Source organism: Bombyx mandarina, chromosome 22 (assembly GCF_030267445.1).
Source record: "Bombyx mandarina strain Sakado chromosome 22, ASM3026744v2".
NCBI classification, from domain to species: Eukaryota; Metazoa; Arthropoda; class Insecta; order Lepidoptera; family Bombycidae; genus Bombyx; species Bombyx mandarina.
In genome coordinates this window covers 1,034,694-1,062,491 of record NC_143228.1, presented here as the reverse complement: position 1 = coordinate 1,062,491, position 27,798 = coordinate 1,034,694, and the positions used below count along the sequence as shown (strand labels likewise).

The 27,798-nt window shown below is 38.5% G+C and overlaps 1 protein-coding gene across 1 annotated transcript; it reads left to right on the top strand.

The window, feature by feature from the left end:
• Nucleotides 1–266: 266 nt before the first annotated feature.
• Nucleotides 267–13,110, top strand: LOC114248252 (uncharacterized). The gene is made up of 7 exons (XM_028181443.2): nt 267–460; nt 2,152–2,356; nt 7,502–7,566; nt 8,970–9,161; nt 10,000–10,219; nt 10,681–10,818; nt 10,909–13,110. Exons 1-7 carry the CDS (start codon nt 414–416, stop codon nt 11,833–11,835), a joined length of 1,794 nt encoding a protein of 597 aa, XP_028037244.2. The 5' UTR covers nt 267–413; the 3' UTR covers nt 11,836–13,110.
• Nucleotides 13,111–27,798: the final 14,688 nt, after the last annotated feature.

The window sequence follows — 27,798 nt, the reverse complement described above, 5'->3', positions numbered from 1 at the left end:
CGGAAATAATATTATTTAATTTAACATAAAATATATTTTAGACTAAATACAATAACACTATACAATAAAATAAACTTAAAGCTATACAAAATATATACACGCCACAGCGCTACCGACATTTAAAAGAAAGAAAGAAAGAATAAATTTGAGTCTTGATGATCTGAGATAAAAGATGAATGTAAACATGTATAATTGAAATATCTGTCTATTATTTATCCAGCTAGGAACAAAATAGTTCGGAACGTTTAATGAAACCAAAGAGAATTAGTTCGACCAATCGATCGCCCTGGCAACGTCAATCACAACAAATTGCGAATTAATAAAAAATAGTATTTGAGCCTCTTTCGTTGAACTCATTTTTACGTCAGTTATTTGCTATTCTCAAATATAATGTACTTTTGAATTAAAAAAGAATGTCTGTATTGAGTTTGATACCTGAAGACAAAAAACGGGAAAATAGGTAAGTCTGAGAAACGATCAAAGTGAAACTAAAGTCAAAGAAATAGGATGGATGAAGTTTTCCACTGGGTCGCAGCTACCTTTTTTTAGGATAGGTCCAGCAGTTGACGCCTTGCTGTTTCCATGAAAGTGATGGTCCAATTATTCTATCGTTTATAGGAATAGTGAGGTACCTAATAAAAGACGCAAGAAACTATTTGTATGTGATAACTATTTATGTTTGGTTAGTGTATCAAACAAATTATTTTTGACAATCGTATTTGGATGCCTGAAGTAACTTTGAAGTGGCGTATAATTTATATTCTCACTAGTTTAATGCTATTGATGTAAAAATCAATTGAAAATTATTATAAAATCTCAACCTTGTTTATTCCACGCTAAATATTTCTACTTAATAGAAGAAGAAAAAATCACAGCTTTCCAAATTTTAGGGTCCATCTTCAAGGTTGCATCACCATGCAGTGTGCCACTTTCTGTCACTGTCACTCACTGGCTTCTCAGATTAATGCTAAAAACAAATTTGAAAATTACTTCATAATGTTCTGAAGTGAATCAAATACACTAAACTCATTGTGTGCTAATAGTGTATTAGCAGCTTCACTTGCTAATAGGATCTAGCGTTCAACGACCTTGACTTTGAAATCCTTGAATCGAAAACAATAGTACGTTCAGTAACAATACGTCATTTATACCTCGCTCAGACCCATGTCACTCGCCAATTAAGCGGCTCTGGCGTTCTCTTGTTTTATGCCCGTGTACTTGCATAATTACTTTACAAAGGGTATTTATATTCTGCTCTGTCAGCTGTACGTATTCCAGAGGTCGCGGGTTTGATCATGGACATGTGTCAGTACCGATATGTTCGTTTTTTTTATAGTTAAAGACATGAAGCGTGTTCTCGACTGATCGCAGTTTGTTAGGAAAGTTTTAAAATGTGAAGGTATTTTTAAATCACCGGCTCATTTGTCAAACTCGGCTAGAGTATAGGAAATCGGAAATAATATTGGTAGACGCCCAAACCATATGACTCTTTATATGAGAGTCAAACACGAAACTGCCGGACTAAAGACGCTTCTCATAAGAAGCCGCGTTAAAATCCTAAAAGTATTCAAATATAATGGACAAAATTTGTAAAATGTATGTTGTGCAAGGATACGATACTGTGTAAATTATGAGCAAACAAGTGTTTCAGGCAGAGACAGCGGCGCTTTAGAGCCCCTACCATTGACCATTGCTTACAAGTGATCACTTACCACATTAGGCAGGTTATATAATTAAACAAAAATCTACGTTTCATAACCGTAACAGTTTTTTTTTTGCTTAGATGGGTGGACGATCTCATGGCCTACCTGGAGTTAAGTGGTTACTGGAGCCCATAGACATCTACAACGCAAATGCGCCACCCACCTTGAGACATAAGTTCTAAGGTCTCAGTATAGTTACAACGGCTGCCTCACCCTTCAAACCGAAACGCATCACTGCTTCACGGCAGAAATAGGCAGGGCGGTGGTACCTACCCGTGCGGACTCACAAGAGGTCCTACCACCATATTTTAATTATCTGATTGCGGTGATAGCCACGTTCCATTGTACGACCTAATAAGTATTATAAATAGTCATTGGTTTGCCCATTACACGAATTCTGAGACTTCCAGTACAATAGGTCGAAAAGTTATTCCTGTATCTTCTCTAGGAAGGAGTCCTTGGAGACCGTGTACAGCAGCGGTTCCCGTTTGACATTATTGAGTAAGAGGAAGAGGCACAATCTAGCAACGGAAATGTCGAACCACTCGATCGCAAGCAAAGACCGTTACGTCACCCAGAGAGTGCTCTCCGCGAAGACGCATAGAGTCAAACAGCTGCAGAATCAGTTGGCTGACGCGCATTATCATTTACAGGTAAGTGAATTTTACGATCTCGCACGAGAACGTCTCTCGGCTATTTCTGACGTACACGATACACGATTAAGGCGGATATATTCAAGAATTAACTAGTCAGGTCATAAGTATTGTCACACAGTAAAAACTTTTCTTTTAGAATGCTGGCCACAAAAAAGTTTATTGAATTCGAATTGCGAATTGTTCATGAAAATAAAAACGTATACTTTTAGAATTTTACTCATTTTTAAATATGGAGTGGACGCTTAAAGAAGACCGTGTTGCAGTTATGGCGTTGCATCGTTGCGGTTACGCGCCAATTCATATTTTTAACATACTGAAAATTTTGAATATAACCAAAAGATTCGTTTATCGTACCATCAAACGATACAATGAAGACTCTAGTGTAGATGAGAGGTCAAGAAGTGGTCGCCCTCGGTCTGTTAGGACTCCAGCAGTGATAAAAGCTGTGAAGGCGCGAATTCAAAGAAATCCCAAACGTAAGCAGAAACTGTTGGCCCTTCAGATGGGGTTAAGCAGAACCACGGTGAAAAGGGTGTTAAATGAAGACTTAGGGCTTCGGGCATATTGAAGAAAAACAGGACATCGTTTGAATTCTCGTCTAATGGACCTGAGACTGAAGAGATGCCGCGCTTTGTTGAAGCGGTACGCGGGAAAAAAATATCGGGAAATTCTTTTTTCGGATGAAAAAACTTTTACCGTAGAAGAGAGCTACAACAAACAAAATGATAAGGTGTACGCACACAGTAGTGAAGAAGCGAGCAACCGTATTCCGCGTGTCCAACGAGGTCATTTTCCATCCTCGCTCATGGTATGGTTGGGAGTTTCTTATTGGGGCTTTTTTTTTTTTTTATTGCCCTTTTAGGCAGACGAGCATACGGCCCACCTGATGGTGAGTGGTTACCGTCGCCCATGGACTTCAGCAATGCCAGGGGCAGAGCCAAGCCGCTGCCTACCGCTTAATACTCTCCACAAGCCTCGTTTGAAGAAGGACATGTCAAAGCGCTCGGGAAACACCGTGGAGGGGAGCTCATTCCATAGCCGGATGGTACGTGGCAAAAAAGATCTCTGGAAACGCACTGTGGATGACCGCAGTGGGTCCAGGTAGTATGGATGAACTCTACTCCGGTGGCGGGCGGTGCGATGGTAAAAACGAGATGCCGGTATCATCTCGAACAATTCCTCAGAGCACTCCCCATGGAACATACGGTACAGAATACAGAGGGAACCGAAGTCCCTCCGCAAACCCAGAGGCTCCAAACGATCCGTGAGAATGGGATTATCGACAATCCGAACGGCCCTCTTCTGTATGGAGTCAAATGGAAGAAGCTGGTATTTGGGAGCCCCAGCCCAGAGATGGGAGCAGTACTCCATGCGAGGCCGGACTTGTGCTTTATAAAGCAAAAGTCTTTGTCCAGGCGTGAAGTACCGCTTTGCTCTGTTGAGGACTCCCAGCATTTTGGACGCCAACTTGGCTTTGCCTTCCAAATGACTCCGAAACTGGACATCGCTCGAAATGTCGACCCCAAGTATCCCGATACTCTCGGAAGGTTGCAGGGATACTCCTTGGAATTGCGGCGCCATGACAAAGGGGTCCTTCTTCGCAGTGAACGCGCAAACTTGTGTCTTTATCGGGTTGAATTGAACCAAGTTCAATTCACCCCATTCGGAGACTCGCCCCAGAGAGTTCTCCACTTCAGACACAAGTTTTGATCGTCTCTCTTGCACCGCGCTCCGAGAGAGACTCTGATGGCCGATATATCGCGCATCCCCCGTGCTGTCATCCGCATAGCAATGCATGCCATCAATAGACAGCATGTCATTGATATACAGGATGAAAAGCGTGGGGGAGAGCACCGAACCTTGTGGAACGCCAGCGTTAATGGTCATGGTATCAGAGCAGTCACCGTCTACAACGACCGTGATGCTCCGCCCATCCAAAAAGCTAGCGATCCACTTGCAGAGACCCTCGGGGATTCCGTAAGATGGTAGCTTCGATAGAAGTGCCCTATGCCAGACCCTGTCGAAGGCCTTCGCGATATCAAGGCTCACAGCAAGAGCCTCGCCCTTGCTCTCCAAGGCTTCAGCCGACCTGTGAGTAAGGTATACAAGAAGATCGCCAGCTGAGCGACCGTGACGGAAACCGTACTGTCGGTCACTGATCAGCTGGCGATCCTCAAGATACTTCAGGAGTTGTGTATTTATTATTCGCTCCATCACCTTGGAAAGCAAGGAAGTTATCGCGATAGGCCTATAGCTCGACGGGTCAGACCGGTCACCCTTCTTGGGGATAGGGTGGACGTGGGCGGTCTTCCATGAAGACGGAACCCTGTTAGCGCAATAAGAGAGGCGATACAAACGCGTTAGCGCAGGTGTCAGCTTAGGGGCGCACGTTTTCAGAACCACTGCGGGGATGCCGTCTGGCCCACTCGACTTATGGACGTCCAGGAGTCGGAGCTCCCGCCTAACTGCACACTGTGTAAAGCAGATCACACCGGGGGATGTTCGGTGGTGTGGCACCCCCGTCGTCCACAGTCGAGTTCGAGGCGAAGAGTTTGACCAGAAGGTCAGCCTTCTCTTTCGCGCTGTGGGCCAGAGTGTCATCAGACTTGCGCAGTGGTGGGAGACTAGACCTGCAAAAGTTTCCTTCTGCAGCTTTGGCGAGCGACCAAAAAGCACGGCTCCCGGAGGGATAGCTCTTTAATCGCTCGCCAACTCTAGCAACGTGCTCCGACTTCGCCTTGGCAATTACCTTCTTGTAGGACCTGGAAGCGGCGTTATATTTCCGCCTTTCCCCTGAGATGTTAGGATCCCGACGTCTCCTGGCATTATCCCATGCCAAGTATGCGGACCGCTTGAGGTGTGCAGCATCCCTACTGGCATTGTTATACCAGGGTCTGCTGCGACCCCCAACGGGCACTTCAGAGGAGGGAATAAACAATTCCATCCCCCGGAGCACCACGTCTTTAAGACGGTCCGCACAGACGTCAAGATCAGCAGAGGAAAAGCAGAACCGCCCCCATGGGTAGGATGCGTAAAATTCACGCAATCCATCCCAATCTGCTGACATATACCGCCAAACTCTTCGATACCCGGTCGTCGTTCGACGACCAGGACGAGAGAGTGGTACGGCAGCACGGATAAGGCAGTGATCGGACGATCCAAGCGGAGCGTCGACCACCACACTGTATCCGGCCGGATCCGTGGTCAGCAGAAGGTCCAACAAAGAAGGTTCGTGCCCCTCGATATCTGGGACACGGGTGGGCTGTGTCACCAGCTGGGAGAAGCCGTAGGCCAAGGCGAAATCGTAGGCAGTCCGACCCGGGAGGTCAGTGGTTCTGGACCCCAACCACTCTTGGTGGTGAGCGTTAAAGTCTCCAAGAACCACCACCTCCGCAGATGGGTACTGCTCAAGCACGCGGTTAAAAACAGAGGTACATTTTTAAAAACAGAGGCGCGGTTAAAAACAGAGGCTTAACAGAGGTACATTTTTGTGAGAAAGGTGTAAAAACGAATGCAGTTGTGTATCAAAATACAGTCCTGACGAACCTTGTGGAACCTGTTTCTCATACCATGTTCAATAACAGGCACTGGGTATTCCAACAAGATTCGGCGCCAGCTCATAGAGCGAAGAGCACACAAGACTGGCTGGCGGCGCGTGAAATCGACTTCATCCGGCACGAAGACTGGCCCTCCTCCAGTCCAGATTTGAATCCGTTAGATTACAAGATATGGCAATACTTGGAAGAAAAGGCGTGCTCAAAGCCTCATCCCAATTTGGAGTCACTCAAGACATCCTTGATTAAGGCAGCCGCCGATATTGACATGGACCTCGTTCGTGCTGCGATAGACGACTGGCCGCGCAGATTGAAGGCCTGTATTCAAAATCACGGAGGTCATTTTGAATAAACTTTAGTGTCATAAGAATCTATGTTTTGTTAAGTTCATTTTGGTATATGAATGGTTACATAATGATTAAACTTGTTTCAATTATTTTACATTAAACTTGTGACAGAATTTATGACCTGACTAGGTATATTCGACAAAATGTGGAAGTCGTCATGGCGTAAAGAATAAGGCGCCCGGTGCATTCGTATGTAGCGATGCATCGGTTATCTAATTTCACCGACAGGTACCAATTTTTTCAATGAAATACGTACTCGACAAATGTTCACGATTGACTTCCACGGCGAAGGAATCGTGTAATAAAAATCAAACCCGCAAAATTATAATTTGCGTAATTACTGGTGGTAGGACCTCTTGTGAGTCCGCACGAGTAGGTACCACCACACTGTCTACTTCTGCCGTGAAGCAGTAATGCGTTTCGGTTTGAAGGGTGTGGTAGCCATAACTATATTAAGTCCTTAGAACTCATATCTCAAGGAGGGTGGCGGCATTTACGTTGTATATGTCTATGAGCTCCGGTAACCACATAACACCAAGTGGGCCGTGAGCTCGTTCACCCATCTATGCAATAAATAAATAAAATAATTATCAAAATCTCAATGAGAGATTTTCGATGTGATGCACCAATTAAAATTTTGTAGCTGGATTTTCTTATATTATTTGTATCTAGCATATGTTGACAATTAGGGCATAATAATAGGTACTGAGTATTGTGAACGGAAACTTAAAACCGAAAAATATATCATGTGTGGTTACCGATAAGTAAAGGATATTTTAAGCTGACACGTGTTCAAGCAGGTACACGCTTTGGCGCGAAGCCATAATGCATTTCAATTAGAACTGCACGTGGGCTTTCGTAACCTACTAGATTAGCTGTGACCACGTGCATCTACAGCAATAAAACCAGAGTCTGGCTTGCATTTCACAAAGCGCAAAGCAAATTAGTTGCCATAAGGGGGGGGGGGGTTATGCCGTAATCGCCACGCTTGGCAGGCGGGTTGGCGATCGCAGTACTGGCAGTAACTGGATGCGTAGAACCGAAGGTCGGGTTCAGTGGCGAGCTTTGTGAGAGGCCTAGGTCCAGCAGTGGACTGCCGCAGGCTGATGATGAAAGCAAATTAAAAACTGTACTAAAATGTTAAATGTCGTGGTTCGTAGTGATTGGTGGATTTACATTCTCGGCCTTCCGTATTATGAATAATGATTATACAACAGTACCTACTTGTTTACGTTTTGCAGGAACTGAGCAATGAGAACAGGGTCCTTAGAGCGATGCAAAAGAAGCAAGAGATCGCTTTACAGAGGTTTGTTAATTTCCCGCTTATCTATTTGACTTTTATCGTCTAATCATACCCGATCCTGTGGACGGAATGGTAAACAGTCGACATCGCCTTAAAAAATGTAATTATAGATCCTCCCGATCCATCAAGGGTGGTTTTAGGTACCTCAAGCACCCGTCACCGTTCTTGACAGGATTCAGCGAGTAAACTAAGTTTCTCGCCGGATCTTCTCAGTGGGTCGCGTTTCCGATCCGGTGGTAGATTCTGCGAAGCACTGCTCTTGCTAGGGACAGTGTTAGCAACACCTCCTGGTTTGAATCCCGAGAGCTCACCTAAATGCTAGGGTTACGCTGAAATAGCTTCTCAAGGCTAACCCAGGTAGGAAAAAAAGATCTAATTAATTTGTGTAAAGTTATGATTATAATTTTCTATAAATTATTTATTATAAACGGTAAAATATTTGTTTATTTGTCATTCTTTAACATTGTAGGGGATCGATAAGTATTGTTTGGGAAATTATGTTCGTGTTTTTGTTGCAAGACTCGGCTGAGTGGGTCTCATTACTCGAAGACCTTACAGCATTAGTCATAATGTTTTTAAAATATAAAAACGAACAACGTAAGAAAAATTTGCGTGAAAATGTATTCATTCTCGTTTATATATACATCTATGGATTTAAACACATATACAATTTTCAAAAGATCCTGATGTTCTAAATTAGAAATCACGAGTTTCCATACAAAAATACAATAGAAATTAGAATAATGATTAAGTAAATAAATAATCATTGTGTAAACACGCAAAAATCAAAATTCCAAAAAAATATATCTTCACAACACAACACAACACACAAGTTCTAACAACCAACTATCGCTCTGATAACCAAGAGGAGGAAAAAATAAAATCGTTATTGAGGCATTAAAACTAAACCTTCAAATTTTATTTTTGACTAGCGACCCGCCCTCGCTTCGCTTCGGAAACATTAAAACACACATGAGACCAAAAAAATAAAATAAAAAAATAATAATAAAAAGTAGCCTATGTTCATCAGGGACAATGTCGGCTTCTAATGGAAAAATAATTTTTCAAATCGGTCCAGTAGTTTCGGAGCCTATTCGAAACAAACAAACAAACAAATCTTTCCTCTTTATAATATTAGTATAGATTTATTGATTTTCCTTGATGTAATGCCAGAGTCATATATGTCCATTTGTACATAAGCATTATTGAGACTGCATACCGTTACTTTTTTCCTCTTCCAATTTTTTTATTACTCATGACTAGTATGTAGCACGGAATATGCTCACGAATACTCACATGACATCTTTGTTACCGGTGTTGTTCCATTGTTAATGGCCATAGATCCTAACACATTTAGGCTTCAATGTATGCATATGCAATGTCAGCATACAAATGAAACTTTCTAGGTATGAGAACTCCAACGCTGAACTACCCCAAGTGTTGAATTCTCACAACGAAGAGATCAGGATACAGCAGAGCAAATACAAACAGCTGAAGCAACAATACAGGGAGCTGACGCAGCGGATGAAGGAGAAGGACATGCAGTTGCAGCAGTTGAGAGATGAGCATCAGCACCTGTTGGACCTGAGCAAGGATAGGTTTGGTATTCGTTTGCATATGAATGTTACTTTTATTTGCTGTAATATAAATTCTATTTTATACTTTTTTTTATAAGTTACTAGCTGACCCAGCAGACTACGTAGTGCCTCAATCGATAAATAAAATACCTAAACTTTTGTATAAAATAAACTTAAAACAAACAAAAGGAATCCGTCCGACGGGGGGGACATCAAAGGAAAAACAAAATTGTTATTTTTATTTAATTCCGAGCATTTTCATATTTATCTACCTTTTGAGCCTTCTCTGGACCTCCACAAATAATTCAAGACCAAAATTAGCCAAATCGGTCCAGCCGTTATCGAGTTTTAGCGAGACTAACGTACAGCAATTCATTCTTATATATGTATAGACTCGTATAGCCGTACTCGCCCGCTTCGCTAGGCAATTAAAATTAACATTATTATTTAATGTCAGTATTATTAGGTAGTCCAACACTCATACAAATATTAGGCTATCCATTAAGTACATGTATTTTCTACATGGATACCAAGTTTCAAGTCAATCGGATGCATGGTTCAGTAGTTAAAACGGAACATCCGTAAAAACCACTGTAGATTTAATATAGATTTAGTATAGATTATTTTTTCACATGTTTCGTTAGTTTGAATTTTGCTCGTGTAAACAATGTGTTAAGAAAAAGTCTTCAAGATCAAAATCTATATGACAATAAAAATTTGAAATTCTGCGGTTGTATCGCAACATGAATATGCTAACAGTCTAATTTATACCTTTAAATAGTACCATGTTGGATAAGTGGATAAGATCGTGAAATTATGTATTCTAAACAATAAATGCTAAACTGTTTTCACTATCTAGAAATCTACTAGAACGCGAGAAACTACAGGCTCAAGTAACCGAATTATCGGCTAAAGTACAACAACAAAACGAGACGATATCGATGCTTCAGCGGCGGATCGCTCTCGAAGCGAAGAACTTCAAACATCAGCTACAGCAGGAGATGAACAAGCATAAAGATACTAGACACGATCTCGATTTGGCTATTGTTAATGCGGATAAACTATCTAGTATTATTGAGGTTGGTAATTTTGTATAGGCTTAGCTAAGCTACATCGCATTTTATGTTTTTTTTTTGCCTAGATGTGTGGACGAGCTCACAGCTCACCTGGTGTTAAGTGATTACTGGAAACCATAGACATCCACAACGTAAATGCGCCACCCACCTTGAGATATAAGTTCTAAGGTCTCAGTATAGTTACAACGGCTGGCCCACCCTTCAAACCGAAACGCATTACTGCTTCACGGCAGAAATAGGCGGGGCGGTGGTACCTACCCGTGTGGACTCACAAGAGGTCCTACCACCAGTAATTAAGCAAATTATAATTTTGCTGGTTTGATTTTTATTACACGATGTTACCGTGGAAGTCAATCGTCGTTAAGTAATAAATGAATTATCAATTACTTCCATTTTAGAACGGGCTATTTATTCCATCAGCCTTAAATATTACAGTGTGGTCTATTACGTTCAATTATTTCTAGATGAAAGAGAAAATGCTTAGTACGGCCGCCAGTCGCGGGGTGAAATCTCCAACAAAGGGCCCAACATTAAATGTTACAAGACCGATCAGCAGACACAAACTAGATGCTTCTACAAAATTGAATGACACCAGCCTTAATGTGAGTAAATAGCACATTCTTTTCAGAACGTTATTGTGGCGTTGTGAATATCTGATAATTTATTTTGTTTTTGATAAATCCCTTACATAGGTAGATCAGAACATATTAGCAAAATTATGTGAAAATTCACGCAGTCTCAGTAGTGCACTGTCACACGACGAAGATACCTCGTCATCTGTTGAGCCGCGTTCAAGATATGCCAGAAGTCGCACTAGTTCTACCAGCACACGTTCTACACCACAAACGCGAGTATCGTCCAAAAGCTCTGATGAAATGATCGAACTAGCCAAAACTGTACAAGACGGCATGGCTGATTTGGCAATATTCGATAAAGATCTGGCAACGGAGAATTCCACACCAGAGGAAATGCAAAAACGGATGGAAGCTATGAAAATTGAATTAATTAACAAAATAAAGAATAACGATGAACCGGCCCCAAAAAAAGCGAGTGCTTTAAGAAGGAAATCTACCGAAGAATCAATCGAGGAACAAATTATTGAATCTGATAAATCAGACAGACCTAAATCTAGAGGACGAAGACATTCTAATGTATCATTTTTAGAAAGTTCACAGATTGAATCGACAACCACAGTGGTGGCGGTAAATAATGATGATTTTAAATTTAAAAGAGAAAATAGCGTGGTAGAAAAAAAGCTATCCACGAAACCTATTGATAAATACTGCAAAGATATAATTCAAGATATAGAAAAGAGTAGCAAAGTCATAGATAGTCACGTAAAACAGTTTAATAATTCGAGATTTGAAAGCGATAAGCTTGTGGAGCAGTTGCAGGCCGTCGATAAATTGAACGAATTAGTCAATTTCAAGGGTGAAATACCAGAAGAAACTTTAAAGGAATTGAATAATAATTTCAAAGTTTTGACTGATCAAGTTCTAGATACCGCCCCGACGAGAAAACGATCTGTGTCAGGGAGAAGAAATTCTAGGAATAATCTGCTTGGAGATTCGAATTTGAGCAACCAGGATTTATTAGATGATTTACTGGGAAAGAAATGATATACAGTCTTTTGTTAGATCATTCTTATTTTATTGTGTGTTCATTAGTGAAGAGAGAATACCGACTGTGATGCTTTGTGATTTATGTTTGTATCAATTCATTTTCTGAAACTTCTAAAACGTTTTTCTATTCTGCTATAACACAATAATAATATGTAGTTTTCTTAATGTTAATTTTGATAACAAGTATTTATTTATTATTAATACTTGGTTTTTCATTGAAAATTGAATTAAACAGTATGTACGTGGTAATGTAATTTTAGTGTAGCCAATGTATCTCGTACTGATTTAAGTACGTGACTTGATAGCTTATATGGATCACACACTAAATACATAGAAAATCAGCAGCTTGTACAAGCCTGGTGATTATAAAAAAGCAAGCTCCAACAAATTTAAAACTTTCATATTCCCTTTAGTGTTATAAATTTACCTAAAATATTGATGAATATTTGTATTCTCAGTCTTCATTACATCACACACATGTTTCGATTTAATTTGGTGATGCTTCACAAAGGCAAAGTTATTAAGAAGTTTTACAAACTATTCTATCGAACAATATCCGAAGACAACAATTAGTTTAGGAATTCAATTAGATACCTCTCCTTAGATCGATTTAAAGTTTGTAATGAGAATCGCTATGTCGTAATATATATTTGTTCTGATAAATTTAGATTGTAAAATTGTCCATGTATTTTTTGTATCAATTCTTGCGTTTTTTTTTTCTTTCAAAATACGAGATTTGATACTTATCGAAATCTTAAAGGACATTGCTTGAAATTTTTTATTGAAAACCTGTTTCTTGAGCTATAAATCGTCAAAGATTATTTTGTAGTGTATATAACACGTGGTCTATTCTAAAACAATGGTGAAGTTTCAGTTGAATTGGTTTAAATAAACTATGAAATCATACCATTATGCCAAAAGGTAGAGCGGGTAGAAAAAGCACGGTGGTTTAAGTCCACGTTGCTTCAATATCTGCTCTACCTGGATACGAACCAAACTTCATGTGATTAAAATAAACTTTATTTAGTTTTCCTCTTAAAATACGGCGGTTTAATTAATAAATCTTCACGTATCCAACACCGGTTAGGTAATTAATGAAAAATAGAGTATTAGTTTTAAAATGTCAAGTTTGGGTAATTTTTTATTTTATATATTGTTACTGTGTGATTATGTATTAATAAATATATATTTTTGGGTATATCATTTGTATTTTTGATGGCTCATCTTTAGTTAATGACAATATGGTTCAAAGAACTAAAGAAAAATGTCAAGAATATAAACAATAAAATAAACAAATTGTTTCACTCTTAGACGATGATTTCAAAAATCAGCTCTTAAGTGAAATTACGTAACCCCTTTCAATTTCCAAATAAGAGTTTTTTGAATAAATGTAACACACATAAAAATCCTTTTTTTGGAATAAAATAATGTCATTCTATGATTTACTTGATTGTTAGCTGCTTGGTTATTAATAAATAAAAATATTGGTGAGGTATTTCAGTTCGTTGAGTCCTCGTCCGTCTGTCATACGTACGAACTAAAGGATCTCAATAGACTTTTCTTGTGAAGTCACCGAAACTTCAATATGCTTATCATCAATAGGTTTATTTTTTCTTGACGGCTCCCAATTTCAATATCGTCTCGCTCTTATGACATTATATGGATCCTCGGTCTTGATTTCCTCGGTCTCGATTTTGTTTTGTTTTTATATAATAGTAAATGATAATAAAAGATCTTCATCTGAATGGCATTCGATTCTTTGAACCGTGAATCGTTTTGCCTAATGTTTGAGAAAATTGAACAAAATATGCGAGATTTGTTAGCGTGATTACAATTTTTATCAATTTATTTGTTGATAAATACTGCTAAAGATTAGATGCAGTAATAAAGGTTTTTTCATTTAAAACTTAAAAATAAATTATTAAAAATCCTGTTGAAGTGATATTGCTACAATTTTTATTTTATTTTAAAGTGTATTCGATGACATTGCGTATGGAATATAATTTCAGTCAAATGGCCGCTGCGACTCCGCGGTGGTGTATCCTGGTGGATCAATTTTGTATGACATTTTCGCATAAATGGGGCTCAATTTCACAAAGACGCGAGTTGTGGTTGAGATTTCACATAGCCCCATCGAAAGTAGTCGGGTGGTGTTAAGTAAGTGTCGCGTGGTGGCGAGATGACGAAGCATTTCTCATCCAATATATTTAATGTTTCCCCTGCTGTATGGTAAGTGGTGCCGCCCTGTTGAAACTACACGTTGTGAGATCTATAATCGTAGCCTATAACCATCCCATCCTTTAACCATCATAGCCTCCTAGGTCACAATTTTTTTTTTATCATCGTCCGATATCGGTCCTCTTTGACAGTGAGTGACTCCTTGCGTATCTTCGAAGGAATAAGGGCCAATGATACCGCCGGACAAGCTTGTAGCGTTCCATGGTGATCTATTGTCATGATTAATTAGGTGTTTATGGGAAATTTGACAGCTATCGTTTTACTAAGATGGCCGCTGTGAGCTATCAAAGTTTGAGCGTCTCTATTGAAAAACTCTATATTCAATATAATCAAAAGCCTAGTATTTGTTTAGTATTTGCGATTGTGAAATCGAACGAGTGTGATCTGCGGTGAGTATCGTTTGGTACGACTTAGAAATAATTTGTAATAGTTTATTTTATTTTGTTTTTTATTGCGTAGATGAGTGGACGAGCTCACAGCCCACCTGGTGTTAAGTGGTTACTGGAGCTCATAGACATCTACATCAACGTAACATTTACATCAACGTAAATGCGCCACCAACCTTGAGATATAAGTTCTAAGGTTTCAGTATAGTTACAACGGCTGCCCCACCCTTCAAACCGAAACGCATTATTGCTTCACGGCAGAAATAGGCAGGGCGGTGGTACCTACCCGTGTGGACTCACAAAATGTCCTACCACCAGTAATTACGCAAATTATAATTTTGCTGGTTTGATTTTTATTACACGATGTTATTCCTTCACCGTGGAAGTCAATCGTGAAAATTTGTTGAGTACGTATTTCATTAGAAAAATTGGTACCCGCCTGAGATTCGAACACCGGTGCATCACTCAACACGAATGCACCAGACGTCTTATCCTTTAGGACACGACGATTTCATGCTGTGTGTTTAAAAATTTCAATCGAGCAGATGAAAGATCGTGAAAATCGTAATTATATTCCTAAAGAAAATTCTGGTCGTGTAATTTGAGCTTCGTTAGGACTCTAGGTGTCTATCTATGCTCGCCACAATGTCCTTCATACATAAGGTCGCAGTTTCGAGAGCTGTAAGGAATTGTTTAGTATTTGTGTTTAGTAATGAAGATTTGACCTCATCTCTCAATATGAGTGGCAGCATTCATGTTGTGATGCCAACTTAACACCAGATGGACCGATAACTTGTTGTATGTAGGGTCTCTTTAATGAATCGTGCTTATCTACATTTAAAGTGTGTTTTATTTATGTCTAGATCGGCGTAAGTCTTTTACATGTAAATTTTTTTCATCATTGGTAATATGATCTGTCATTTCTCTTTTTTTCTTTTACGAGTTCGTCCAAATAGAAGGTTGAAGTCTTTCCACTTAGATGTGATGGTGGCCTTTTTAGTCACCGCACTTGCTATAATAATTTAACGACAGATTAATTTTCGACAAAAAAAAATTTTATTGCCGTTGCAGGCAGACGAGCGTAGAGCCCACCTGATGGTGAGTGGTTATCGTCACCCATGGACTACAGTAATGCCAGAGCCAAGCCGCTCTCTACCCTTAAGTATCCTCCACAAGCCTCGTTTGACGAAGGAATTATTACTAATATTATGAATGTTATAGTGTTTGTTAGTCGATAACGTCGAATTGGCTGTACAGTGTGCTTAGTGCGAGTTTTTTAACGTTCTCGATAGCGTAAAAGTTAACTCACATTTGTATGCAATTGGAACAGCGCCCCTAGCGGCAAACGTTCCAACTTCGTATAGGTTTGGATGAAATTTCACACGAAGATAATTTATAACCTCGTTTAACACATACTTTGTATCATGGCAAATAATATTAACCGGGCAAAGCTAAGTACATCTGATGTAATATAATAAATTCAGCTAACACACCACGACTACTATCGTTGGTTCGTGATTTTTTTACTACTCTACAAATCGACTGCTACTTTATTGACTAGATAATGAGATAGGCTTCTTTTTGTTTCGGAATTCATTCCGAATGACAGATTGTAGGTATTAAGCGCGGGTGGAATCTCGGTGCAAGCTAAATAATAAATAATGGTATTTATAATGGTGCCTATTGTGATTTATCTTACCTGAATGTATGTAAATTTTAGTTTGTAAGCGTTTCATTAAAAACCTGTTCTGTATTCAGAGCGAAAAGACAATGAGAATGTATGAGAATTTGAGAAATGCGAGCTGCTTAATACGAATGTTAATGAGTGAGGTTCAGCTATATGTGTACAACGTATTTCGACTTCAAGAAAATTAAACTTATGCATAGTCCGGTATGTCGAAGTGATGTTTGAAGAATATGAACTGTTTTGTGTTAAGCCATTTTCGTTCTTTTTTAAGTATTAGAATTGGCTTCTTGAGAGGCCATTATTAACGGAGTTGAGTTTATAAACATCTCCAACTTATACATATTCTGTTATGTGATAAATTATGTGGAACGAAATGCGATGAAGTTGATTGCAGTTGATATTTGAGACTTTTATAAATTTGGATGAAATTAAATGAAACAAGATGAGATGGAATGAAAAAAAAATCTTAGTAAAATGAGATTATGTATTGACTGTGATTTTAGTGGATTTTTTCGAAGAATCCGAGAACCCACTTCCAGGGGCTTTTTAAATTTCCTACTGTGATCACGGATCAAAGTTATGTAGCCCCGTTACCATGACCGAGAGGAGACTGCTTCCTCACAGAGGCCGGAGATAAAAGAATACCTTTCTCTGGCCCCCGGAAAGTACTTTTTTTTTTTTTTTTATGCTGATAGCCTTGAGAGGCTATTTATATTTCTCACTATTAGGTGAGCTCACGGGGCTCAGACCTGACGACGTTGCTAGCACGAACCCTAGCAAGAGCAGTGCTTCGCAGAATCTTCTACCGGATCGGAAACGCGACCCACTGAGAAGATCCAGCGAGAAGCTCAGTGGCTGTGTCTATGGGCTAATTTACTCGTCGCGTCCTTCGTCGCTAGCAACTGGTTCGGTAAGGACGGTGACCGGTGCTTGAGGTAAAAGCACCGTTATTGGATCGGAAGGATCCGTAATGACGTGCTTAGGGCGACGTCGACTGTTTACCATTCGGCCCACAGGATCGGGTATCCAACGGCTGCCCCGACCCTTTAAACCGAAACGCATTGTTAGTTCAAGGCAGAAAATGGCAGCGTGGTGGTACCTACCCGCGCGGATTCACATGACGTCCTACCACCAGTAATAAATGTATTTGTAGATACTATGAATGTGTCCGCAACACGTAGATCTGAACGAGTAGTACTGCGGCGAGTTGCAATTTCAGCTAACTTTACTGAACAATAGAGCACAAGTCTAGTCTAGACTGTTTTAGTTATTTTTGCGCGATAGATCAACGCCAACTACAGAAAAACAAATACTAAATAATGAAAGTACTTCATACTTTATCATTGGAATTCTGCAATCTTGTAATTTAGTTGTTATTATAATATTAGTCAGAGTCCACGCGGTTAGTTGCCACATTATTACTGTGTCTGCCACAAAGCATGACTGCATTTAAAGTGTTTTTTCCTACCCACTGAGAAGATCTGGCGTGAAACTCAGTGGGTATCGTTTACGGGTTACTTCGCTCGCCAAGCTCTACGTCGTATCGTCGTATTTTTTTAATTTCTTGCTTAGTTGGTTGGACGAGCTCACGGCCCACCTGGTGTTAAGTAGTTACCGGGGCCCATAGACTTTACAACGTAAATGTCACCACTCACCACGGCTGCCTGACACTTCAAACCGAAACGAATGCACCAGACGTCTTATTTTTTAGGTCACGACGACTTCAAAATTCTACAGTGTAATTGAGATTTCAAGGCGGCTGGTGTCAAAATATGTGCACTGATATCTTCTGAATAATAGCTGGATGGGTTATAAACTAAAAGGCCTTTTTATCTAAACACGTATCATATTGACGTGGCTGTTTCATATTGCAGAAAGCAAAATTGCTTTCCGGTAGGTCCCAGACAGAACTGGCTGGACTTTACCGAGCTCCTGAGAGCAATGCAGCCCATTCTCCGGTGAATTTTTTTGTTGTCAACTAAGAATTCGCGATTCTCGTGAGATGAAGTCTCAAATCAAATCATTTATTTCAACTTAAATGTCGTTAAAACACATGTATGTATGGGGCCGTTAAGAAAGTGACGAATACGCTCGCAATCTTTGTCGAATAAGGACAAGAAAGCAGATATACCTGTATTTCCAGCCGGAAGACGCGTGTAGCACATGTTTCTCAATAAAACAATCGTTACAAAGATTTTAAAATATCGTAATTTCAAATCAGACGCTCAGCGAACGTAACAGCGGCTGTAAATCGTTATTGCTTACGTTTATGCATAAATTTATTAGAGTTTGTGAGTTCAGGTGCCAGTGACAGCGATTAGCGATTTTTATTCTATCGGTCGTGGATGCTACTCATCAAGTTCGAGCATAGTTTTGAACCTAAACAGCTGAATATCAGTTTTTTTAATTCATTTAAATCGGAAAATATTTGTCATTTAAAATAAATTTGGAATTTTCCTTTTGTGTTAAATGTTATATTATGATAGAAAAGAACATTACCTATTGATAAATGAAGGCAACTCTGTCTGTTATGTTGTCACGTCCAAACCATTGAATCTATTTCGAGTGAATAGTTTATGAAAGTTATTTTCAACCCTAGGCAATATAGGCTAACTTGCATCTAGGTTTTCCACTTGCACAATATAAAATGTCCCACTGGCAGGTTTTAATTTTTCTAATGAAATACGTATTTAACAATTGTTCACGATTGACTTCCACGGTGAAGGCATAATAACGTGTACTCAAAATCAAACCCGAAAAATTATAATTTGCGAAATTACTGGTGGTAGGATGTCTTGTGAGTTCGTACTGGTAGGTATCACCACCACCACCCCGCCTATTTCAGCTGTCAAATCGGCAAATATAATTACTGATGGTAGAATACAACAAACCAGCGTTATATATTATTTCTGCTGTGAAACAGTAATCAGTTTTGGTTTGAAGGGTGGGGCAGTAGTTGTACTGTAAAATTGAGGCTTACAACTCGTGTTTCAAGGTGGATGAAGCTATTTACGTTGTTGATGTCTATGGGCTGCGGCGTACACTTAACACTAGGTGAGCCGTGAGCTTGTCTACCCGTTTAAATAATAAATAAAAGCCTCTCCGCTCCGCTTATGAGCTAACTAGGCTCGTTGAATTTCATCACAAGTATATGATAATGAATCTAAAACTTGCAATTCAACACTTTAAGTCGTCGTCAAAAAGTCTAGATTCGTACGAAATTCGCTGAAAATAACCGAGCACGTAGGCGGCACGATCATATCAGTTTCATGAATTGATAATAAAATTTAGTTGGATGTGGCATGTACGGTCAGCTGCAAAATTGAATGGATATGTTATGTTTTAATATCCGATTAACACCTAATAAAAACATATAGGAGGCGTTAGTGGTAGTTTTCGGTAGATACGTTGTAACTAATGACTCACATTTTTTTTTATAGCCTAGATTGGTGGACGAGCTCACAGCCCACCTGGTGTTAAGTGGTTACTGGAGCCCATAAAGGTCTACAACGTAAATGCGCCACCCACCTTGAGATATAAGTTCTAAGGTCTCAGTATAGTTACAACGGCTGCCCTGCCCTTCAGACCGAAACGCATTACTGCTTCACGGCCGAAATAGGCGGGGTGGTGGTACCTACCCGTGCGGACTCACAAGAGGTCCTACCACCAGTAAAAAATTTATTTGGTTGTGTTTTTACAGAACTACCATTACATTCTGAATGTCGTTGAATACCTTCACAAAATATATCTTTCAGTTAAATAACATGTAATGTTAACAATACTTACTGACACTACTTACTATGTACTGTCTATTGTCGCAATAGCAGTACTTGCAAATGTTGAGGCTTATTTTTCTCAGTCGTTTGCACTCTTCGCAGAGTGGTCGTGGTTATCATTTGAGCCTTATAGTGCTACGCTAATATTGCCTTACGACGGATAAAATAAAACTAAGCACTTTTATTTTGCGATTTGATAGGAGAATACCGGAGATCAAGACATCAGAAAGTAATTGCCAACTTGCACTTTAAAATATAACGCAGCAGTAGGTCTAGGCAAAATAATGCTGCTTTTTCGAGCTCTACGCTGTAGGCATTTTTTTTAGCCGTAGCCCAGGAGTTTCTATAGCGAACTCTGTTATAGAAAATGCATCTGTAATGTAATTTCTATGATAAATCTCTGACAGAGTTGATATTGACAAATACAATTTTTATAAAAATTCTGGTATGCCATCTAGTAGGATGATTAATGTCTGTACAATGTAAGTACTAGAGCCGACAGATGGCGTTGATAGCTTCATATGATTAAAGAATATCGATGCACTTTTACAGTCTAATGGACGTATTGAATATTTATATTTAGAAAGCCTTAGTCTACCTTGTTTCAAACGATTATCTGACTCCATTGACCTCCCAAAGCTCTTTGCGATATGAAGTTCAAGGGGAGGTCGGGTAAGTGTGGATTTCAAACAACGCCACAGCTTCATCACTTGATACGAGTACACTAGGGTCTAATTCTTTGCGTCACGAAGGCGTCTCGACGACGACACGATCGAAGTCTCAATTATATTTCATTGATGTAGTTTTGATCTCGCAGGGAAACTCCGAGCATAGCCCTCTCCATTGCTCTTTGGGTGACCTTGAGCCTTGAGGACGTCTGTGGGCTGATAAGAAGATGTAGTTTTATGGCAGGGTTGACCATATTAGTCGGACAAGCGATAACCATTGGAGTGAACGTGTTCGTGAGTGGAGACCGCGAATTGGCAAATGTAGTGTAGGTCGCTCTCAGGTTCAGTGGATTGAGGATCTATGCAGGGTGGCTGGCAAGAGCTGGATGAGAGAAGCCGAGGATCGTGCTTAGTGGCGTGCATTCGGAAAGGTCCATCCAGTAGTGGACTGCTATATGCTGACAATGATGATGATGATGGCGATGACGATGATGATGATCATTACATCCATGACAAACAACCATTGATGATGATCATCATAACCATTACAACTTATACCTAGTGATTTTTAACAATGTTATTAATATTATAAATATTTTCTTTTTAAGCTTTTTAATAACAAGTTTTGTTTATATAGGCAACATAAATTAAAAGTTACGGCGTGTTAAACACAGTTAAGCACCACCACACTTGAACGCAGAGAGGACGATTAAACTTTGAAAATAATTTATTCTTTTAGTCATTTCATTGTTTGTTATAAGACAATAAATATAAAATTTTCAATCATATTTACGAATCTGCCACATCCAAAAGCACATTTATCTTAATAAATCCTTAACATTTGTAATGACAGCGCTCTCGACTGTGTATTTGTAAGCCGTAAACGCATTTTATTAGCCTCACGGTAATACGGCCGATTGGTATTAGCAGATTTATCGACGACAGAACGTGGGCGTAGAATTTAGTGGATACCTCCACAGTACACCGGCTAATAATTAAAAGTGATTTCGATTTTAGAAAATCGTTACATTTTGGTTGCAAGCAAATATATGCTTACGAAAAATAATATTCGCATTGTACAGCTCTAATTTAGAATTATCTACTGTGTCATATGTCTACGCGATAACAAGTTTGTACATTTAGACCTCAATAAAAAATGAATTGTTGTTCGTTAGTCTCGCTAAAACTCGAGAACGGCTGAACCCATTTGGCTAATTTTGGTTTTGAATTATTTGTGTTAGTCGAGAGAAGGTTTAAAAGGTAGATAAATATGAAAATGCTCGGAATTGAATAAAAATAACAAATTTGTTTTTCCTTTGATGTTTTCCCCGCCGGACGGATATCTTTTGTTTGTTTTAAGTTTATTTTATACAAAAGTTTAGGTCTTTTATTTATCGATTGAGGCACTACGTAGTCTGCTGGGTCAGTTAGTTAGATATATTTTTGACAACTGTTTGAATACTGACGGAGAATCGAATCCAAACTCATCGGTACAGTGGTTAGAGTCATTAACCAGCAGACTAATGAATCATATTAATTAATTACTCTACAATTATTTTTAATGAGTATAGACGAAAGCTCTATTTGATGTAAAGCGGTAAGCAGACTTCATACGATGGTTCGAAGCAATCGTGCGTTTTCTTCCTAAGCGACCTTTTTTTATAGCCCTTCTTGTTACGGTATTGATATTGCGATGTTAATGGACAAACAGTTTAACATCAAGTGGGCTGCGAGCAATTTTATTCATCTACACAAAACAAATCGGAATATACTAAAATTACAAAAGTATTCACACTGTATTATTTACAAAGAAACTACATATATTAGAAGTTGGAAGTTATAAATTTAGATTGAATAATATATCACGCGGGCGATGTTCTTCATGAGCTCACATAGCTAGAAAGGTGATTTACAGTGTTCGCGATTACTTTTCCATTTTGTGTGTATATTTCGAATATAATTCGAATATACTTAACGTCCGTCTGGTGTAGTGGTAAGTGACATGATCACTACACTAGGGGGTCGCGGGTTCGAATCCCGCCAAGGGATATTTGTATGATAAATATAAATGTATTTTCCAGGGTTATGGATGTATATTAAATATATGTACAGTCAAAATCTGTTATAACGACATCGAAGGGATTGCTCATATTCAGTCGTAAAAACCGATAGTCGTAACAACCGGTGATTTTTAATGTGTATCGCGCAAGTACAAACAAATCGATAGGGAATTATTGGAAAAATATATTAAAATAATACGCGATTTTTCTTCAATATTAATTTGTTTTCTTTTTCTTTGCGACATTTTGAAAGTTTCACGAATGACTCCACAAAGTTTTGGTGCGTCTTGTGTATAGATAAGTAACAAACTAACTGAAGAGATATGAAGAAGCGGGCTTTGACTACCGCATGCACGTGTTTTGTTTCTAAGAATTAGAAAAGACCCTACACTAAACTAAATCCTATTGTTTTCTTTCCTGATTTTAAAAGCCATTGAAGACAAATGTGGATACCAACAATTTGAATAAATTGTTTACAATACAGCTGTAGCCGGTCGTTCTAACAGATCTAATTCTCCGAAATATTAGTTAAATGTGGTCGTTTTATGAGGTATGTCGTTATTACCAATGTCGTAGAAAGCAATGTTTTTAATAAGGCGGTCATATGGCATTCAGCCGGGACCTTTGTTCTTGGTTATTATAACCGGCATGTTGTATTAAACGATGTCGCACTAAACGGTTTTGACTGTATGTGTATAATAAAAATCTTACATTTATTTCCGATATCTGGTACCTATAACACAAGATCTTTACTGATTTATCACGGGACCAGTTAACGTGGCGTGATTGTTAGTAAAATATTTATATATTTATATATATATATATATATTTTTTTTATACTGACTGAACTAGTTCACGTCTCACCTGATATTAAAAGGTAACTATGGTATAAGGTTAACATAAATGCTGCTACCCATCTTCAGACATAAGTTTTTATTCTAAATTCCACAGCACAATCGCTACACCACCCGTCAAACTGAAACGCATTACTGCTTTACAGCAGAAGTAGGCAGGGTGGTGATACCTAATCTTGCGGGTCCAGAAGACCCTGCCACCGGTATTAGGGCAATTTATAACTTGTTCGAATTTGATTTTTAAGGCGGTTATTCATTAATCGTGGAAGTAATCATGAACATATTTCAAGTAGGCTATTTCATTAGAAGATTTTGGTAGAAGAAGATATTGCTAATAACCTGCGGTATCAAGCACTGTCACAGTGGCATCGCTTGATACGAGTGCATCAGGCGTCTAATCTTTTAGCCAACTTCAGTATATCTTGTGGTATTATAATAATTATATGGATTTCGACCATAGGACACAGATTTTTTATTTATAAGTAGCTTTACCTACATAATTATTATATAATTTTTTTTAATTTTTTTTATTGCTCATGTAGGCAGACGAGCATTCGGCTTACCTGATGGTGAGTGGTTACCGTCGCCCATGGACTTCAGCAATGCCAGGGGCAGAGCCAAGCCACTGCCTGCTTGATAATACTTAATTAAAGACTTGCAATTTAAATAGAAACCATAGGATATATTGTCCCTTCTCTAACATGATCGGATTGAGGGTAGTGACCCCTATGTATAATCAGGTCATGATTTTGTTGTTGTTATTCTGTTTACTAATTACCCTTTCGAACAGTGACTCGGATGTATTTGGAATTTTGCCAAAGCAAAACACTAATTTCAAAGACAAACAGTTCTCTTGCTAAACCAGACAAATACATTTTGACTATGTGATATCATCACCCCATCTACTTATAAAACCGGTTAAGGGATTAATGGAAGATCAAGAGCTGCAGGTTTTATTCAAGCACACTATACTTGAGACCTTAGAACTAATATCTCAAGGTGGGTGGCGCATTTACGTTGTATATGTTTATGGGCTCCAGTAACCACTTAACACCAGGTGGGCTGTGAACTCGTCCATCTAAGTAAAAAAAACAAATGTTATCGCCAATCGGACTGCGGATAAGGCACACTGTGAACTCAAACAAACTGGTACCATCTATGTACAGGTAAGGGTGGGACTCCCATAATAAAACTGAGATTAACTTCAACCCAGTATCTCAAGGTGAGTTGGGGCATTTACAGACTGATTCCTATGGACTCTGCTAACCAAGAGATACTAGGTAATCCGTGAGCCTCTCTGCCTATCTGAAGCAATAAGGAGTCTTTTGAGACGCCCCTCTGTCCGTGTGACCGCGTCGACGAGCCTCAGCTAAAATAACGGGCTATACAAAAAAATCACCAGTATGGTATAATCATGACTTAAACATGCATGATTAAGGATCAACTCAAAAACTACTGGTCAGATCTTGATGAAATTTAAATGGGATCACACGAGAAGCACCAGCTTTCAAGCGCAAATAATCATCCAAATTGTTTCTCCTGGAAAAAAGTTCTGAGGTAACACTCATAAAAATAATGGAATTTAGAACATTCTTCTTTTTTCAAGTGGGTTAATAATATTGTTTATTATCAAACGACACCGCCAGCAGTACCTAATACATTACGGAAAAGTAGAAAGCGTATTAATGAAAGGCGTGTATAACAATGCTATGGAGCCTCGAGTTATATGGTAATTAGATGCCTTCTTGATAAAATACATTAATGTATTTCTATTATATATAATCTATTCTTTATAATACTGTTACGCGCTGGGGTTCGAGATAAATAAAATTCCACCGAAGTAAAATTAAAAAACTGTATTCAACACTTAGAATCCTTATAACACTCAACAAACACTAAAATTCTCAATTCGCTTCTTCCGCTTCGCTTCAGGTGATCCGTTCGCTGTTTCGCTTCGAGTAGTTCAGATTACTGACTGATTGCGTGCCATCTCTGCAACGCTTTTATAGCCGATACGACATCCCTAGAATTATCGAGAATATTCCACACATTTCTAGTACTGTGCTTCCGATACCTGACAATAGATGACGTTGTACTTCTCGAGCGTTCTAGGTGCTACTAGATCCTTCGATATTCATTCAAATATTCGACGATAGATGGCGTTATTCTTACCGGCGTAACTTTACATCATATTGAACTGAAATGATTACGAATTACATGAAATTATGTTTTGTTTGTCGGTAGGAATCCGATGATTTAAATTATATTTCTATTTGATTTCTCTTGTCAATTAAATCTATTGATAGAACGCACTTAGTTGAAATTCAATCTAACTAAACAAAAAGACACAAAACATTCCAAAACACAACTATGTAAATTCTTTTCAGTGAAAATGTACGGACATAAATGGTGGAGTCATTTCCGTAGCGCCATTGTAGGCTCCGTAGCCTCGTAGCGTTTCGTAGATTTGTAGCCGTGAATACCTCAGGCGCACACTGCCCTCATTAAATTTAGCTTTTGACTTGCAAATTTTACGTTGTTTGCAATGTTTGTATAAAAAGTTCAAACTACGAAAAAATAAGATTATAATTGTTTTATAATTCAATCTTTATTTCAGGGTTGCTTGTTTTTTTCCCATACATCTAAGAAGATCTGAGTTTTCACAAAACTTTTTTTTAAATCCCATCCAATATTTATTACTATATTTGCGTTTAAAATCTTCTGCCTAGATTGATTTCAGAACTGAAAATCATATAATTGTAAAACTGACAAAATGCTCTTTATTTTCACATCGATTCGAATATTGAATTATCTTTTTTTATACAAATATTTTTATCACACACACCTTGATTCGTGATGATTACTAAAACAAAATTAATGGTGTATTTTATTTGCAAAATGATGATAGGGCCTAAGACTAATTAATATAGTAATTAGGAAGAATACTGGGCTAAAAGAAAATAGTTGTGAATACGGCTAAAAGGCACGGGTGATGGTGCATTTATAATAAATAGTATTGGTAGCTTTCAGAACCAGGGTTCGTATGATTATTTTATCCAACGTAATTACTTGTTGTTCGTTTTGAAATAAATCCTTTTCTAATTTTAATTTAGTTATAAAACAGGTGGTCGAATATAATAGTATAAGTCAAACTAGAATACAGCATGCCGAGCAGCTTCACCAATTTTATTAGAACTTGAAAACGTAGATACTGGGGTAGCTACAGTAAGGAATGCTTTTTTGGAAATAGCTTTCATTCAACGCCCCCCGTACGACAGTTTGATGACTAGGAGAATTGATAATAGAGCGGTATTCTTTTTCATTCGAATTGAACTCAAATTTCAAATTGAATTCAATTCAATTGTCACGCTCCATCTAGTATAACTATATAGTTTAGTACAATGAATTCTACTTGATATTTCCATTTTACTACATATGCTAGTGTACCAAAATTGAACATATATGGCAGTGATTTAATATATTATTATACTAATTGGATAATTAATTACCATAATATTCATTATATTAGTTTACAGTTGGGTGTTTTAAGTATATGAAATATAATATTATTTAATTATTAAGCTATTGCATAGCTTTTATCGCGGAATTTGAGCGCGGCGACCGAATCAAGAAATTCCGTTACGAAAATAAAACCTAACATCCCTCACTCCGCCTACCATGTAGCTCGGGTTCAACACATTCACACGTTGCGCTTGTGTAGTGTTTGTGAATAAGCGCGCGGCGTGACGTCGCACTGCATGCGTATCATGAAAAGTCTGCCCATATCTCTCTCGCGCGGTCTAGTTTATCAGTGTGAAGGGGACAGTTAATGTTTTGCTTTTGTTAATGTTTATAAATATAGCGTTATTATTGTATTGTTATTATTGTTTTAATATTAAATTATTACTGTCTATTTATAATTGCATAAGTTGATAAAAAATGCTATGCGATAGCTTTACCGCGGCCGTCCCCGAGTGCCACACGTTTGTTTTATTTTTTCAGTCCATGCAAGTCCACTGCTGAACAAACGCCTCTCCCTAGGCTTGCCACAGTCAATGGTCTTGCGCAGTCTGCATCTAGCGGGTTCCCGCGATCTTTAGCAGGTCATCGATCCACTTTGTGGATTTATATTTAACAAATAAATTTAATTGTTTTAGCATTAACTAAGCAGGATTTTAAAAATTAAATAATTTTCGTTAACTTTACGAAATTAACATTAATAGATTAAAGTCTAATTTGTTGATTGATTCACACATGGGCTACTTCATTAAAGCGCTACACACACACGAAG